The 18,863-nt window shown below is 47.8% G+C and overlaps 1 protein-coding gene across 1 annotated transcript in view; it reads left to right on the top strand.

Annotated features, from left to right (window-relative positions):
* Positions 1-18,478, top strand: part of rce1a (Ras converting CAAX endopeptidase 1a) — a 26,126-nt gene extending 7,648 nt beyond the window's left edge. The window contains exons 4-8 of the mRNA XM_070549670.1: positions 666-744; positions 918-1,085; positions 10,505-10,576; positions 14,998-15,060; positions 15,753-18,478. Coding sequence (XP_070405771.1) covers positions 666-744; positions 918-1,085; positions 10,505-10,576; positions 14,998-15,060; positions 15,753-15,982 — 612 coding nt within the window. The 3' untranslated portion in view covers positions 15,983-18,478. The remainder of the gene's footprint in view (positions 1-665; positions 745-917; positions 1,086-10,504; positions 10,577-14,997; positions 15,061-15,752) is intronic.
* The last annotated feature ends 385 nt before the right edge of the window (positions 18,479-18,863 follow it).

Here is an 18,863-nt window from a genome sequence, read left to right as displayed (position 1 = left end):
ACGCATTCTGGAAGGTACTGAAAATGTCAGGAATAAAGTTGCTTAAATTGTTTTATGTGAGAAGGATTTAGTGCAAAGGGTGTCATGAACCTGTTAGAACTGTTATAACTTATTTAAAACTAGGTATAAAACATAGAACGGAACCTCTGTAGCCCAGATGTTCACTGGCGATAAATGTAACTTGTGAACGACGGTAGGTTTTAGATACTTCCCCACATTAACTGTCATGGTGACACAAGGGAACTTTTTACTGGGCTGTGTTGGTGTGCAAACAGCAGACGATGATCATAAAAGCGATGCTATAAAATATCTGACATTAGTTCTCGCTTCTGCCTGATCTGAGTTAGGATTTTATTTATACAGTAAAACGGGTTGGTGTTGCACGGCTAACTAACGTAACTGAGTATTTAGCTTTAGCTACTCAGTGGGGATGTTTATTTGCAATGACCTGACAACATGATCAACACAACAACACAGGCAAAGATGTGATTTGTTGTGATTTTATAAGCAAAATGATGTGTTGCTGCAGGTTTGATCGATTTTGTGGGAAACGTTCTTTATCCTGAGAGGAATCTTTAGGCTATGTTGGTGATTCTTCAGCTGAAGAACACTAGAGCAGCAGAACCAGACAGAGAAACCCAGATCAATTGTTTTTGGTTCTGCAGGTCCTGTTTCTGGGTCCACTCATGCAGCTGGCCATAGACTGTCCCTGGACCTTCATAGATGGGATTCGAGTGGCTTTTGGTGAGTCTGGGCCTTTGAGATGTGGAGGATTTTAGAGCAGATTTAGTTCTATGTGAACTCCTTGCCCTGACTTTTTCTCCACGGCTGGTGCGTAGGCATCATTTTGGGAAAATGGGTTTCTGTATTAAACAGATCAGGCGAAATGACCCCTCCTGTCTTGTGCTTGTGTGAAGACCCTAGCTTCTGGATGCTGTGCCTCGGTGACATGCGCTGGTTGAGGAACCAGGTGGTGGCCCCGTTCACAGAGGAGCTGGTCTTCAGGGCTTGTATGTTGCCCATGCTGGTGCCCTGTGCTGGTCCTGCTGCTGCCATATTCACCTGCCCCCTGTTCTTTGGTGTAGGTGAGTCAACACCAGGTTCTGTGCTTTTAATCTACTGGAAGTTTCTGTTGCTACATTCATCTTTTCTCCGTGTTAGCAACCTTGGTATAAATACACACATTAGAGAGTAAGACCCTTTAGGTTGGCTTTAGGCTAGGTTTAGTTCAGGATTTTGTCTTCATCATGACATGTGGGGTCCGCCAGGGCTCAATTCTTGGACACTGCTCTTCGATCTCTACATGCTCCCCCTGGGGCAGGTCATACACAGTAACAACTTTAGCTATCATAGTTATGCAGATGACACCCAGATCTAGCACCCACATCACCCCGCTTCTCCTCCAGCTTCACTGGCTGCCAGTCAACTTTAGGGTTCCTTTCAAGATCCTGGTTCTGGTCTATAGGGCCTTACATGGACAAGCACCATCTTACATTGGTGATCTTCTCAGTCCCTACACCCTCAGCAGGTCCCTGAGGTCCAGTGATCAAAGCCTACTGGTTGTGCAGCACCAGGCTAAAGGTCAAAGGTGACAGATCATCTGCTGCTGTGGCCCCAGACTCTGGAACTCTCTCCCCCTGAGCCTGAGATCAGTGGACTCAGTGGTCTCCTTTAAACTCACCTGTTCAGGCTTTGGTAGGACCTTCATCACCACCCTCTCCTTGTTTTGCTCTTATTCCGTCTTTCCCGGGATCCACTGATTTCCCTCTTTCCTATTCGTTTTCCCTCCCCCTTTAGTTACATATTTTTTCTTTTCTCCTTTTAAACATATTCTTAATCATGTTTTTAAATCTTTTTATACTTTAATTTTTTGCGTTGTGAAGTGCCTCGTTATTTTTATCTTGAGAGGCGCTATATAAAAGATTTTCTTTCTTTCTTTCTTTCTGTCTGTCTGTCACCTAGTGACTGTGGTCCTCGAGACTCACTCTGTCAGTGTTTGGAGCAAGTAAATGACTGGATGCAGTCAAACTTCCTCCAGTAAAACAAAGACAAGACTGAAGTTATTGTCTTTGGGTATCAGAAGGATAGGATGGAGGTTACTGCTTAGCTTTGCTTCAGGGGAATAAAGACAAAGAGCCAGGTTAGAAATCTTGGTTTCATAATTGATTCAGACCTGAGCTTCACTGGTCACATTAAGGGTTTAACTAGATCAGCATTTTATCATCTGCATCAAATCAAATCAACTTTATTTATATAACACTTTTCATACAAAAAAAATGCAACTCAAAGTGCTTCACAGATTAAATGGCCCCTTAGATCCCATATTCCCATCCCAGCCCCCCTCCCCAAGTATAAAACAATTGACAATTGCAGTTCCCCTCCCGCAACCAATTTCCAAGGTGAACGTACCCCCCCCCCCCCACACACACACACACACACACGAACAACAGAGTTAACTATAGGCTGAGTTCAGATGGGTCAGGTAATGGACGACACATCATCAGCGGAGCCATCTGCCTTGACAGCAACAGATCCATGGCAGCAGCCAAGACACCGGCCCATGACGCCCAGGGAGGGAGGGGGGAGACCCCCACCACTGCCCGTGCACTACCCGAGAGCGTCCCGGTCGCCGCCACCGGCCCCAACGCAGAGGGCTCCGCAGAGGAAACACTGGAGGATTAAAATATAACTGTAAAATAACAAAAGCTAATATGGACAGAAAGTAACTGATAAAACGTGATTATAAAGATAGTAAAAGAAAACATAATCATCATAATCAATAATAAAATTAAGTAAAAGAGATAAATAGGTGTATTTATAAATAATCAAATATGACAGGTGATACAGTTAAACAGACTAGATAAATAGTAATCAGTTAAAAGCTAAGCTAAAAAGGTGGGTCTTGAGCCTATTTTTAAAAGCCTGGACGTTCTCTTCGGCCCTGAGGTCCTCTGGCAGCCCGTTCCAAAGGCGAGGGCCGTAGTACTTGAAGGACGCCTCGCCGTGGGTGTGTGTCTTAACTTTAGGGATAGCTAGGAGACGGCTGCCAGAGGAGCGCAGAGACCTTGAGGGTTTATATAGTAAAAGCAGTTCTGAAAGATAAGAAGGCCCAAGACCATTAAGACTCTTAATAACCATTAAGAGAACCTTAAAATCGATCCTGAAACATACGGGGAGCCAGTGCAGTGATTTCAAAACCGGAGTGATGTGCTCCCGCTTCCTGGTCTTCATCAGGACACGTGCTGCTGAGTTTTGTAAAAGTTGTAAACCTGAGATACTCGTTCGGGAGCAGCATGACATTGGGAGGATAAAATGTTACATCTGATGGTGTCTACCTTCCCTCTGAAGTGGGCTGCAAACTCCTCACAGAGAGCATACGAGGGTGTTTTCTGGGGAGAACTAAATTCACAACCCAAAATATTTGTAATTGTGGAAAACAGAATTTTGGGATTATTTTTGTGTTCAGAGATGATTTTAGAAAAGTAATTATTTCTGGAATTTCTAACAGCTTTGTTGTATGATTTTAATGATTCAGTGCATATTTGTTCATCAATCGTGTTCTTATAGTTCCTCCGTTTTCTCTCCGCCGCCCTGCAAGATCTTTTCAACATTTTTAAGTTTTCATTGCTCCAAGGGGAAGCCAGTTTTGGCTGTAGCTTTTTAATTTTAGGTGGAGCGAGCAAATCCAGAGTAGATTTATGTCTACTGTTAAAATCATTGAAGATAAAATCACAGGGGGCATTCAATTTAATAGGAGGGATCTTTTTAAAAGTTTCCAGAAAACCAGCAGCCACTTCAGGGGTTAGATGGCATTTCATTACAGTTCTGACAGAGGTCTCCTGCTGAATTATGCTGGTGATGCCAAAAAACACTGAAATGATCTGAGATCGCTAAATCCACGACAGAGGACACACCGGTGGACAGACCATACGTGATGACCAAGTCCAGGGTGTGTCCTCTGTCGTGGGTTGGTTATGCAACATGTTTTGTAAAATCCATATAACTCAAAATGTTTAAAAATTCAGTGGAAAAAAGGGTCTGCGGGGTCATCTATGTGTAAATTTAAATCACCAGTTAAAATAATACTATCAAGAGTTGTGCAGAATTGACAAAAGCTTGGAAAATTCCTGTATAAAAGTGAACTGTGCATCGGAGGCCTATAAACAGTAACACATAAAATCTGAAGATTCCTAAAAATGGCTGCACTATATTCAAAAGTGGTGAAGTTGTCAAATAAAAGAGGTTTTGCAGAAAGTGTAGATGAGCTTATAAAAGCAGTTCCGCCTCCCTTTTTTCCATTTCTTATTGAATAAGTAAAATTAAAGTTTGGTGGGGAGGCCTCTGTGAGAACAGCAGGAGCATCTGAACTCAACCATGTTTCTGTCAAAAATACACATTTAAGGTGATTATCTAAAATTAGGTCATTTATAATAAAAGTTTTGTTCAGCAGAGAGCGAACATTTAAAAGAGCCATATTGTTAGTAGCTAAAGATGGAGTGACTGTGTGATTTACTGGGGGTGAGATTCTTGACAACTGTTTAAGATTATTAAGATTAGACCGGTGGGCGACGGTGGCACAGGAGTTAAGTGCTCGCCCCGTAATCGGAAGGTTGCTGGTTCGAGTCCCGCTCAGTCTGTCGCTGTCGTTGTGTCCTTGGGCAAGACACTTAACCCACGTTGCCTGCTGGTGGTGGTCGGAGGGACTGGTGGCGCCAGTGCTCGGCAGCCTCGCCTCTGTCAGTGCGCCCCAGGGCAGCTACATTGTAGCTCATCCCCACCAGTGTGTGAATGTGTGTGTGAATGGGTGAATGACTGATTGTGTTGTAAAGCACCTTGGGGGGTTCCATGACTCTAGAAGGCGCTATATCAAATACAGGCCATTTACCATTTAGTTTTATGTTGATGTGATCGCTCTCTGCTGATGACAGGTATGTGAGAGGTGTGCAAGGGTCCAAGTCCGATATGTGGGTTACTGTTAAAATCATAACTGGGTTCATAGGTTCCTGGACCAGTGGGACATCATGATGTAGGGGCAGGAGGTTGGGACGTGGGGGCAGCTGGGGGTGGTGTGGTGGGTAGAGGTGGTCGTGGCTTATAAGGGGCTCGACACACGGAAGGCGACAAACAACCGCGATCAGCGAAATTCGTCGCTGTCGCTTTTATTACCTGACACACGGTAGGCGACCCGCGGCACCGGACAGCGGCAAAGCCGTCTACGCGTTCTGTTCCGTGGCGAAATCAAAACTTACGTTGTTTTGTTTGGCTGTTATTTAAGCGGTCCAGAGTTAAAAATGTGGTAGATATGATGTTTCACAAGGTGCTGCTAGAGTTATGTGAAATCTTACTTCTGATTTTACTATAAAACATAATAATAATCAACTTCTCCTCCATGTTTGCTCGGAGATGTACGGAGCATCCTGTCCGCTCATTGGTCAGTGAGTGAAACCTCCGTTGATTGGTCCTCGTCCGAGCGACAGCGATGAAAAGTTGAAAATATTTCAACTTTCTGGAATCGCGTCGCTGGGTCGCCTGTGCATGACATGTGCACGAGCGCAAAATTTCACATTCACGTTTTTCGAGTTTCGCTTAGTGGGAGGGAGACCCGCGATTATCGCTTTGTCGCGCATGTCTCATTGAAAATGAATGGAGGAGAGGAGATGTCGCCTCCCGTGTGTCAAGCCCATAAAGCGCTGGGGGAGTGCTAGGGGAAACCCTGCCTCAACACCTCGGCTGCTGTCTTGCTGCTCATCTGGTCCATAAAAGTTATAAACAGAGTCTGTGACAAAGGGCAGCCTTGGCGGAGTCCAACTCTCACTGGGAACGGGCCCGAATTACTGCCGGCAATGTGGACCAAGCTCTGACACTGTTCCTACAGGGACCTAACAGCCCGTATCAGAGGGCCTGGTACCCCATACTCCTGAAGTACCTCCCACAGGGTCCCCTGAGGGACGCGGTCAAACGCCTTCTCCAAATCCACAAAACACATGTAGATTGGTTGGGCGAACTCCCACGCACCCTCCAGGCCCCCCCAAAGGTATAGAGCAGGTCCAGAGTTCCACGGCCAGGACGAAAACCACATTGCTCCACCTGAATCAGAGGTTCGACAATCCGACGAACCATCCTCTCCAGAACCCCTGAATAGACCTTACCAGGGAGGCTCAGGAGTGTGATCCCCCTGTAGTTGGATCAGACCCTGCAGTCCCCCTTTTTAAATAAGGGAACCACCACCCTGGTCCGCCAGTCCAGTGGGACTGCCCCCGATGTCCACGCGATATTGCAGAGCCGCGTTAGCCAACACAGTCCCACAACATCCAGAGCCTTAAGGAACTCCTGGCGGATCTCATCCACCCATGAAGCCTTGCCACAGAGGAGCTTTTTAACCACCCTCAGTGACCTCAGCACCAGAGATTTGAGAGCCCAACCCAAAGTCCCCAGACTGTTTCCTCACTGGAAGACTTGTCGGTGGGATTGAGAAGGTCTTTGAAGTATTCTGCCCACCGATCCACAATGTCCCAGGTAGAGGTCAGCAGCACACCGTCCCCACTATAGTGTTGGTAGCACACTGCTGTCCCCTTCTGAGGCACCAGATGGTGGACCAGAATCTCCTCGATGCTGTACTGAAGTCTTGCTTCATGGTCTCACCGAACTCCTCCCGACTTCTGGAGTCCCACAGGCCAAAAGGACCTGATACGACTCTTTCTTCAGCTTGACAGCATTCCTAACTGCCGGTGTCCACCAGCGGGTTCAGGGGTTGCCGCCACGACAGGCACCGATGACCCTGCGGCCACAGATCTGGTCGTCCACCTCAACAATCAAGGCACGGGACAGGGCCCATTCAGACTCAATGCCCCCCGCCTCCCCCAGAACGTTTGGGAAGTTCTTTCGGAGGTTGGAATTGAAGCTTCTTCTGACAGGACAATTTTGTGGACAGATGGATTGTGGACAATCCATGGCGAGCACAGAAGTCCAATAACAAAACACTGCTCAGATTCAGATCAGGGGGGCCGTTCCTCCCAACCGCACCTATCCAGGTCTCACTGTCATTGCCCACGTGAGCGTTAAAGTCCCCCAGCAGAACGAGGGAGTCACCGGAAGGTGCACTTTTCAGCACCCCCTCCAAGGTCTCCAAAAAGGGTGGGTAGTTTGAACTGTAGCTTGGTGCATTAGCACAGACAACAGTCAGAACCCGTCCCCCCACACGTAGGCGGAAGGAGGCTACCCTCTCATTCACCGGGGTAAACCCCAACATACAGGCACCAAGATGGGGGGCAACTAGTATGCCCACCCCTGTTCGGTGCTTTTCAGTGGGAACAACTCCAGAGTGGTAGAAAGTCCAACCTCTCTCAATTAAAATGGTTCCGGAGCCAGAGCCATGCGTTGAGGTGAGTCTGACTAGATCTAGTCAGAACCTCTCAACTTCACACACCAACTCAGGCTCTTCCCCACCAGAGAAGTGACATTCCACGTGCCAAGAGCCAGCTTCTGTAACCGAGGATCAGACCGCCAAGGTCCCCGCCCTCGACTGCCACCCGTCACACACTGCACCAGATCCTTTTGGCCCCTCCCATGAGTGGTGAGCCCATGGGAAGGGAGACCCACGTTTTTCCTTCAGGCTGTGCCCAGCCGGGCTCCACGGGTGAAAGCTCGGCCACCAGGTGCTCTCCAACGTGCCCCACCTCCAGGCCTGGCTCACGAGGGGGCCCCGGTGACCCGCGTCTGTATTTTTTTCTTCATAAGGGGTCTATGGGCTGCTCTTTGATCCCTCACCTAGGACATGTTTACCATGGGTGACCCTACCAGAGGCATAAAGCCTCAGACAACTTAGCTCCTAGGATCATTGGGACACTAAACCCCTCCACCACGGTAAGGTGTCAGCCCGGTAGGGGACTCTAGAAACTTTGAAATGAAAATTGAAAACTTTTATGTTTTCATTAATCTTTGAATTAATGTTCTCATGCTGCATCTTCTGTTCTGTATTTGCTCACCCTTTAAGTTAAACTTAGTTTCTTTTTATTTTTTAAATAGTATTTTCTGTCATGTTGATTTTAATGTTCTCGATATTCTTACAAATGGAAAGCATTTGAATTGCCTCTGTGTATGAAATGTTCTATATAAAAAAGCTGCCTTGCCTTTACTGTCATTTTGAGCTAGGGTGTTTACACCAGAGGGGGCTTTAAAGAGCAAACTGCAGGTTAGAGACTGCCAGGAACCCATGTTCAGAGAAACATAACAGAAACTCGTTTTAAACATTATTTACACACACATAAATTATTTGGGCTTTTAGAGTCATTCTTGTGAGAAAGTATTTTTTGGCCAAACCGAGTGACGTCAGCTGAGGGAGTCCTGTTAGCTTAATCCAGAGAAAAATCTGGACTCTAATGCGGCTCTGACACAGAGGAAACTTTAAATGTTTATAATTCTACTTCTGATGGTCCAGAACCATAAAGTTATGAGTTTGCTGCACGCCCCAGAGAGCAGAGACAAACCAGAGGGAGAAACCATCGGCCAAAGCAGAGAGATTGTGCTGCCATGTGAGGAGAAGCAGCGGGAGGGGGGGGGGCAGCTTGAGTTAACCTTGTTAGCTTAAACTCGTATGCTAGCATCACAATATTGTACAGATTACTATCATGTACTAGACAGTTAAAGTTGTATCGCTCAGTTAATATAATATTAATACTAATGAGCGTCTGTCAGCGGTCTCATACTCGTTAATATCCGTTCACCTAACCTAGTTTAGCTTGGAGAGACGCCTGTCATCCGGTTCTGGAGCTCATGCGAGCTTCTGTGAGCTGGATCTGACCCGGACACCAGCGAGCCAGTGCAGCTGGGATTTTTAAAAGCCTTGCATCGTCTCCTGGAGGTCCGCGGCGGTTCCGACCCAGAAACCAGCTCCACTGGCCCGCTGAGCCGTGCGTCTCTTCTGGTGGTCGGTTCTGACGGTGATCTGAGCTCCAGAAATCCACATTTAATTTTTTAAACCCCTCCATGGGTCTCCGGAGCCCAGCGTGGACCTCCCTGACCCGGTAACGACAAGATGTGGGCTACAGAAGATCGTCTTTTCAGCTGCACAAAAACGCCCTCAGGCACGGAGATAGAGGCGTTGTTTCTCTGTTTGGAAACCCGTGGACTCGATGTCCAGACAGGCTGGAGTTGGTACAGCCTTCACAAACTATAGTTTATCTACATGAACACAATCCAACACTAGTAAACACACACACTGACTGGATAACATGACCTCTCTACCCTAAAACTAGCCACTCTCCACACTGAGCTGAGGCAGTGCCTAGCTTCTAACTCCCTTTGGTTACATCAGAGGTTCAGATTTAGAAACAAGAGAAAGGCCACTTTTTGCTGTTATGGATTTTGCAACCAAATATCCACAATTAACATTTCTAACAGTATTTCTTGGACAGCATTTTATATGAATTAGAAAAAAAGTACCTGCAATTTGCTCTTTAAGCTAATTTTCTAACTTGGTATTCCATACGGGAGAGGTCCTACCTCAAGTGGAGGAGTTTAAGTATCTCGGGGTCTTGTTCACGAGTGAGGGTAGGAGGGATTGGTAGATTGACAGGCGGATTGGTTCGGCGTCTGCAGTGATGTGGACGCTGAGCCGATCTGTCGTGGTGAAGAGGGAGCTGAGCCAGAAAGCCAGGCTCTCGATTTACCGGTCGATCTACGTCCCAATCCTCACCTATGGTCATGAGCTTTGGGTAATGACCGAAAGAACAAGATCGCAGATACAAGCGGCCGAAATGAGTTACCTCCGTAGCCTTAGAGATAGGGTGAAGAGCTCGGACATTCGGGAGGGACTCGGAGTAGAACCGCTGCTCCTCCAGATCGAAAGGAGTCAGTTGAGGTGGTTTGGGCATCTGGTCAGGATGCCTCCTGGACGCCTCCCTGGGGAGGTGTTTGGGGCATGTCCTGCCGGCAGGAGGCCCCCGGGTCGACCCAGGACACGTTGGAGAGGTTACATCTCCAATCTGGTCCAGGAACGCCTTGGGGTCCTGCCGGAGGAACTGGTGGAGGTGGCCGGGGAGAGGACTGTCTGGAGCTCCCTAATTGGGATGCTGCCCCCTTGACCCGGACCCGGATAAGCGGAGGAAGATGACAACGACGAAGACAACGGTATTCTGTACTTGACCTCCGCACCCATCTTCATGCTGGCTGTGTGTTAGGGTCAGGGCTGTGACAAGAGTGTGGTCCTGTTTGATTGTCTTACACAGATTTGCAGCAACTTGTTTTTTTAGCTGTTTCTGTGAGGTCACATGCAGCTGGCTGGGTTTATGGACATAAACGTGGATGATGTGATGTGGCTGCTCGTCACCTCCTCCTGGCCTGCTCTGTCTGGATCTGGGCCTACAGAACAGAGTCTGGCCAATAGAAACTCCTAGAGGAGCAATGTGATTTTCATCCTGGAGCAGGAGATTGGTTTCACAGCAGCAGACACATCGTCCATGTCTCCTACTAAATCCTTTATGTTTCAGTAAGTTTTCTCTTCCAGCTCACTTCCACCACGTCATAGAGCTGCTGAGGTTCAGGCAGGGGACGATGTCGGGGATCTTCATCTCAGCAGGTCAGACCACTTCCACTTTAAAGCAAAGCCTTCAGGGTCTGTTCCTGAAACAGCTGCTCTATGTTAGTTGTGTGTTCTGGTTCAGAAGGGGAGGGGAAAGTTTGCTTTCTTTTCTGTGCTTGTAGCTTCTGGGTGATTCATCTATACAACAATGAACTTCACAAAGACTCTTCTCAAAACGAACCTAGTTTTTCCACTTGTGAGTTCCTTTTGGCTCTTAGGCCCCTTGTGAACTGGAGATAACATAACTGTAAATATATACAAAAGCAGATGAACAAACACGAAGCTTTATCCTGGTCCATGCAATCAGACGTGAGCAGCTAGAGAGCCGTCCTACCCAGGTGGTTCATCAGACTGATGCTTCACCCTCTCATACAGTGTACAGGGAGTGCAGAATTATTAGGCAAGTTGTATTTTTGAGGAATAATTTTATTATTGAACAACAACCATGTTCTCAATGAACCCAAAAAACTCATTAATATCAAAGCTGAATGTTTTTGGAAGTAGTTTGTAGTTTGTTTTTAGTTTTAGCTAGTTTAGGGGGATATGTGTGTGTGCAGGTGACTATTACTGTGCATAATTATTAGGCAACTTAACAAAAAACAAATATGTACCCATTTCAATTATTTATTTTTCCCAGTGAAACCAATATAACATCTCCACATTCTCAAATAAACATTTCTGACGTTCAAAAACAATACAAAAACAAATCAGCGACCAGTATAGCCACCTTTCTTTGCAAGGACACTCAAAAGCCTGCAATCCATGGATTCTGTCAGTGTTTTGATCCGTTCACCATCAACATTGTGTGCAGCAGCAACCACAGCCTCCCAGACACTGTTCAGAGAGGTGTACTGTTTTCCCTCCTTGTAAATCTCACATTTGATGATGGACCACAGGTTCTCAATGGGGTTCAGATCAGGTGAACAAGGAGGCCATGTCATTAGTTTTTCTTCTTTTATACCCTTTCTTGCCAGCCACGCTGTGGAGTACTTGGACGCGTGTGATGGAGCATTGTCCTGCATGAACATCATGTTTTTCTTGAAGGATGCAGACTTCTTCCTGGACCACTGCTTGAAGAAGGTGTCTTCCAGAAACTGGCAGTAGGACTGGGAGTTGAGCTCGACTCCATCCTCAACCCGAAAAGGCCCCACAAGCTCATCTTTGATGATACCAGCCCAAACCACTACTCCACCTCCACCTTGCTGGCGTCTTGAGTCGGACTGGAGCTCTCCGCCCTTTACCAATCCAGCCACGGGCCCATCCATCTGGCCCATCAAGACTCACTCTCATTTCATCAGTCCATAAAACCTTAGAAAAATCAGTCTGGAGATATTTCTTGGCCCAGTCTTGGCGTTTCAGCTTGTGTGTCTTGTTCAGTGGTGGTCGTCTTTCAGCCTTTCTTACCTTGGCCATGTCTCTGAGTGTTGCACACTTTGTGCTTTTGGGCACTCCAGTGATGTTGCAGCTCTGAAATACGGCCAAACTGGTGGCAAGTGGCATCTTGGCAGCTGCACGCTTGACTTTTCTCAGTTCATGGGCAGTTATTTTGCGTCTTGGTTGTCCACACGCTTCTTGCGACCCTGTTGACTATTTTGAATGAAACGCTTGATTGTTCGATGATCACGCTTCAGAAGCTTTGCAGTTTTAAGACTGCTGCATCCCTCTGCAAGATATCTCACTATCTTTGACCTTTCTGAACCTGTCAAGTCCTTCTTTTGACTCATTTTGCCAAAGGAAAGGAAGTTGCCTAATAATTATGCACACCTGATATAGGGTGTTGATGTCATTAGACCACACCCCTTCTCATTACAGAGATGCACATCACCTAATATGCTTAACTGGTAGTAGGCTTTCCAGCCTATACAGCTTGGAGTAACACAACATGCATGAAGAGGATGATGTGGACAAAATACTCATTTGCCTAATAATTCTGCACTCCCTGTATGAGTGAAACTGCCATGATCAAGGATGAATACAAAATACACGTCTCACTAAACGAATGGACCACCAAATGCTGCAAAAGGAGATTCAGATAATTACAGACTGAGAGAAAAACAAACATGGAGGTAAATAAACTTTGGGAAGAGAAAAACATTTGAAAAACAACAAGTCAGTACCACTTAGATGAATTCATCTGCAATGCTTCAAAACAGTCTTAGCCTTTATAAGCCTTGATGTGAAGTGGTGCCAGAAAAGATTAAAACCAACTGATGAAACAAATGAAACTATAACTCACCCCGGCTTCCCGCCGGATGTTAGCGGCCGTAACGTGATTGACACGTTTGACCCGCAAGCTCCTTTCCCACCAGGAGCGATACGCACTAGAGTGTTCCATGCAGCTGGTCACAAAAGCAACAGAGAGCTGCAGGACCGTGCGTGATTTCAGCAGTTCGTGTAATTATAAGCCAGGAGAAAAACGGCAGCAAGTATCTAAAAAGGTCTGATTTATTTTCCGTTCTGTTTACCACGACCATGAAGGTTTCACAGGTAATGATGATGTTTTCTTTTACTTGGTTAGCAATTGGAAATCTGCAGGTGACTTTTATTTTGAAAGTTTCAGGAAGTGTTACATCACATTTGTGTTTGACTTCCTGTTTGCCCGATGTGAACTGCTGAGCTTAATGGAAACGCAGCAACTCCTTAGGAGCAGCAGCAGCAGCTCAGCAGGCACAGCGGGTTGTCCAGCAGTCAGGAGGTTGCAGGTTTGATCCCGGCTCCCGTCAGAGAATGCTGCTGTTGAGTCCTTGAGTAAGACACTAGACTCGCCCTACCTGCTGGTGGTGGGCAGCAGTCGCTCCTCTGTTAGTGCGCCCCAGGGCTGCTGTGGCTACATGGTAGCTCATCCCCACCAGCGTGTGTGTGAATGAGTGAATAACCAATTGTGTTGTGAAGCGCCTTGGGGGGTTGTAGAATCCTAAGGCCAGGGACACACCGGCCGCCGAAGCGCCGTGAAACGGGGACCGCCTTCATTCGGCGCCCTTGTTATCCTATTCTATAGACCACATGGGCCGCCGAAGCGCCGCGAAGTGCCGTGCGCCGTGCAGCGATCGTTTCAGCGTCTGCTCTATTTTTTTTGCGAGCCGCGGGTGAACCGCGTCAATTCTGGCAGGAAGTCAAACCTAGACATAAGAGGCAGGCCGGTAAATTTAACAAAATAAAGCATTTCAAAATACAATTCCGCGATAGTCAAATGTGTTCGTAAACAGACACTGCATAAAAACCACACACACACACACACACACACACACACACACACACACACACACACACACACACACAAGCGTGGACACACACAAACAGCAAGGGGGAGGGGGGTGTAGAGGGAAAGAGCAGAGAAAAGGCGGAGAGGAAATGGAGGACACCAAGTGGTTAAAAGAAAAACTACGAGGCGCACCTCGACTGGAGCGGAGAAACAAGCGTCTGGTCTGAACTGAGGAGCAGCGAGCAGCGGCCGAATTTCGTGAGCGCTTCGCCTCCCGGCGCTTCGGAGGCTGGTGTGTCCCCGGCGTAAGAAGACACTTTCCATTTGCTGGCCGGTTAGGGTTGCCCCAAAACTCCACCATCTCCGCTCCGCTCCGGCACGAACTCCGCAGCAAAACCGGTCCCGTTGTAGTCAATCAGAGCTGTTCCACTACTGCGGCCGTGCGGCGCCCGCCGTTCCGCCATCCGGCAAAAATAGGATCGATTCTATTTTTGTCGGACGCCGGAGCACCTCCGCAGTCAATGGACAGGAATCACAACCACCCAACAGGAATATGAGCAAGCACAACTTCCGTTATTTCACAATACATCGATAAACAAAAAGAGTTTTTGTTTCATATGCACAGGTTTAACAACTTTTAACAACTATCAATGGCGGTTGAACTTTAAATGCACAAAAGTAAGCCATAAATACAGTTTCTACTATCAAAGTAGTCACCCTTTGTTGATCCAAACACTGCTGATCTCTCAACACAAATGATGGGCAGAATAAACAGTTCATTTCGATGCTTCTCCCACACAACGGGTGTTTGGATCTAACTTCCGCGTTTATTGCTCGGACTGTATCGCAAGATCTCGAAAATCCCGCGCACGCCTGTTTGCGCGCCTCAGGTCTCCGCACCGGAGCGGAGCCGTTGTAGAGCGGGTACCAGTAAAAATTGAGTTCGGAAGCGAGCGGAAGCGGAGGTAGTGGAATTTTGGGGTTCGGGTTAGAAACGCACCCATCCACTTTACCGGCGGCTAACTGCTGCGTGCTAGGCTTTACAGACGTGATGCTTACACTTCCAGTGGGACGGCCCAGTCGCTATTTTATTGTCATTTATTTATTTATTCCATAGTAGCCTCACTTCTGTCCACTTCAGCCTTCCACTGAGGTGTTTGGTGTTCCTCAGCAGGAGCGGCAGAGTGACCGTGTGTGTTCTTTGAACTCGTTGCAGTGTTCCAGTTCTCCTACACAGCTGTTTTTGGAGCCTACACCGCCTTCATCTTCATCAGAACAGGTCAGCATCGTCTTCTCCCTTATAAACACGGTTGAAGCAGGGTGTGATTTAGTTATCGGTGGCTTTGGGCATCGAGCATTGATTGGAATCGGAACTAACTGTCAGTTTTCCCTGAATCGTATGAATCTGTAAATCGTGATCAGTGAGTTGTGGTCAGAAACAAACACGCTGACTGTGCTGCACGTCTCGAAAACATGTTTTTGTCCAAATGAAGGTGGTGTTCTTGTTGAAAGAATAAAAATTCATGTAGAAGTTCAGATGATTTTACCAGTAAGAGCTGTGGTTAGCCGGCTCATTTAACACACAAATCAGAATCTGGAGTTGAAACGAGGAATTTGAGTCAGAGCCAGAATCATTCCAACGATGTCCAACCCTAATTACTGGACATGTCTCAGGAACTGGGATCAGGCGGCTTTCAGTGCAGCACCGTGCCAGCAGCAGCCTGTAGTGGTCTATGAATCACTGTTTCTCTGAACAGAGGCTGTTCGCGGAGCTCCCTAGGACCAGGTTTACCTCCAGTGTTTCTGCAGGTCAACATGGCTGCCCTTTAGTGAGGGTGGAGCTATTAGACTAGATCCTGTGAGCAGGAACCCGTCCTGAGCTGTGAGTTCAGATTGTGCACGCTCAGGAAGGACCTTATTTAGATCTACCCAGATGCTCTGCAGTGATGTCATTCCTCCTGTGTGTTCCAGGTCACCTGATAGGTCCGGTTCTGTGTCACTCCTTCTGTAACTACATGGGTTTCCCAGCCATCAGCGCCGCTCTGGAACACCCGCAGCGCCTCACCGTTCTGTCGTCCTACCTTTTGGGGGTCTTCCTCTTCTTCCTGCTCCTCTTCCTTTTCACAGACCCCTCCTACTATGGAATGCCCACTCCCGTCTGCACCCTCACCTCCTCCCCAAGTTCCCTCTGCCTCTCTTGATCCCATCACCTCACACCTCCGGGGTTGGTTCTGTCGGGTTGTGTGTGTGTGTGTGTGTGGGGGGGGGGGATTTATGTTAGAAGGTCACACCTGAATGAGATTCCTGCTGATCCAAGGATGAGCCTAACTCCAGAGATGTGGTGAGAGGTCCTGGTGCTGGTGGAGCCGTTGGTGGGCCGGTCCAGTGGTGTCCTGCAGCCAGTTTGATTTCATCAGAACTTCCGTGGACTGAACCCAGTTTTTCAGTGACCACGTCTGTCTTTAGCTTATTTTAGTGGAACCGTTGTTTAGGTCCAACAAGCCCTAACGGCGTGACGCCCATCAGCCCAACAGAAGACGCAGCCGTCTGTAGAAGTTTGGTAACGGCGTGTCAGAACCAGGATCTGCAGAGGGCATTCACCCTAAACGGGTCCTTCCAGATGCTGCTGGACACTTATCAGTGAAGCTCCTGCTGATCAGGACACACCTGATGGAAGGAAGTCCTCCAGCTGGAGCTCCAGAGTAGATCTGACCTGTTGAGGTTCAGATCCTCTGATGAAGCTGAAGCTTCAGAGCTGGGCTGCTAAAGCCGGGTTTATCTGGTCAGTGTGACATCACTGGTGTTCTGCTGTGTAGAAGTGGGTTAGGGGTTTGGTCCCTAGTGCCCAGGAAGTTTCAATGGAACCAGAACTTCCTTCTCTACTGGACCCAGCTCTGCTAGTCTTCTCCCTGCTGAGACCTTTCTGCTGTTCCAGCCCACAGGAACAGAAGATGATGAGCTGTTGCTAGACTGTCCTTCTAGGTGCACATCAGTACTTGGTTCCAGACCAGAACCGTTCCTCGTGTAAAGAACTCGGGTTCTGTGTGAGATTCTCATCAGAGTTCCAGCGTTTAGCAGCATGACGACCAAGCAAGTTGGTCTGGTGGAGTTCATCCACGAGTCCTGACACGCACCAACTCAGAGGCTCGTCGTTCGTGTGGAAATGTGATCGTTTTGAGAAAAATCTTGACTTTTATTTTTCCAGTTTAGGTTTGACACCGCGTCACCTGTCTGGTGTTCCGCTCGTCTAAACTCCTCTACGGTCCCGAGAGCTGGACCAGGTCCTGAAGTGCGCTCTGGGGTTAAATGGACTTGAATAGCTTAAGAAAAATTAGCAGGAAGGATTTTCTCAACAAGTCATCTGTCGATGTAAGCACACCCCCAGATGAACTTTGACCCTCTTCCTGGTTGGTGCGTGTTCATGAGGACTCCTGCACAGGCCCAGGATCAGGTCTGATCCTGAGACTGACATGGCTGCAGCAAGAGGAACCTGTAGTGTCTGATAAACTCTGGCTGGACTGTTCGACGTCCCTCTGTCTGATTGGGTGGACCGTGCGCTACCAGAAGCTGCCAGCAGGGGGTGCTGAGGACCTCTCCACACATCACATGGAGCTCCTCCCGCCTCTTTGGGACGGCCTGGTTCTGTCCCAGGCTGATGGTTGAACCATCCGGTAACTGGTTGGCTCCGGGTTTATCGGTTCCGGTCTTCACCTGAGTCAACTTGTGGAGGCTGGTTGACCTTTGACCTTGTGGTTCAGTCATGGACATAAAGTTGTTAAGCCAGGGCTCTGGGCCGTCAGCAGAACCAGCATCTCTCCCTGAAAGCGTTTCTCCTCATCCCTGTGATGGACTAGACCCAGTGGGTAGAGTAAAGCACCCCCCCCCACACACACGCACACACACGCACACACGTTAGAGTGATTTAGTTCATGTTCTGAAGGTTGTTTGATGAAAGCTTGATTCTAAGAAGTTCTGTTTGCTGACTGTAGTTTGTGCTTCTTCCGGTTTGGTTTTGATGATCCTGATCGGAACCTCCAGCCATCTGGAAGAGGAGATGTTTGTGTGTTTAGTTCTGGTGCCATCGTGGTCGCTAACACCCCCCCCCCCCCACCCACTTCCCCCACCCCCCGTGCGCGTTTGTCCATTCAGTCCTGCTGCTGTCTTCGTTTCTCCACCTCCAGCATCTTCTTTGCCCTGGTTCTACGCCGGCGGCAGCTTCACAGTAGCGGCGTTTGGCGTTTTGCATCCTGAGCTTCACCTGACCGCAGAGATACTTTATAAGCCACTTTCTAAAATCATCAGCCGACAGTCTGCGCATTAGCTGCTGAAGATGCAGAAGCTGCTAACGAGTCAGTGGCACGCAGAAACCGATGTCTACGCAAACAGCAGAGTCTATTTTTGGGCATCAGTATTTTAACACACATGAGACTTTCACACGTTCACCTTCAGGACAGACGTGGTTCCTCTGGTGTTTATATCAAGCACTATATTTTTTAATGAGATCTATTTTGGTGACAGTGTGTACAGGTGTGTGTGTGTGTGTGTGTGTGTGTGTGTGTGTGTGTGTGTGTGTGTTAGGCTTGTGTTCTACTTGTGTAACTTTAATTAGAGACTGCTGAACAGATTTGACAATCTTTTGTAGAGCATCTGAAATCACTGCTGAATATCTATTTGTAAATAAAGAACGTAATTTTATAGATCTGCCTGTTTTGGTTCTTTTCTGTCTGCTGGTGGTGGTTCTGCTTGGTTCTGTTCTGGAGAGTCGGACCCTCGCCACCTAGACACACAGCCACTAACCCTCCGTAACTCCTCTGTGCATCGCTCCATTTGAGATGTCTCCTCAGGAGACTGGTGACTCGACAGTCAGTAAAAACCAGTCAGCCAACCAGCAACCCCCCCAGGTCTGCCCCAGGTCCTCTAGTCTCACATCTAAGCTGTGGTTCCCAACCTTCTAATTGTCTGAGGCCTAGTCCACACGTAGCTGTTTTTTTTTAACGAATATCCGCCCCTCCAAAAACTTGCATCCACACCACCTCGTTTAAAAAAACAAACTCTGTCCACACGTACCCGGATAAATACGTT

Source organism: Nothobranchius furzeri, chromosome 3 (assembly GCF_043380555.1).
Source record: "Nothobranchius furzeri strain GRZ-AD chromosome 3, NfurGRZ-RIMD1, whole genome shotgun sequence".
Lineage (NCBI taxonomy): Eukaryota > Metazoa > Chordata > Actinopteri > Cyprinodontiformes > Nothobranchiidae > Nothobranchius > Nothobranchius furzeri.
This window is presented reverse-complemented; position numbering and strand designations above follow the sequence as displayed.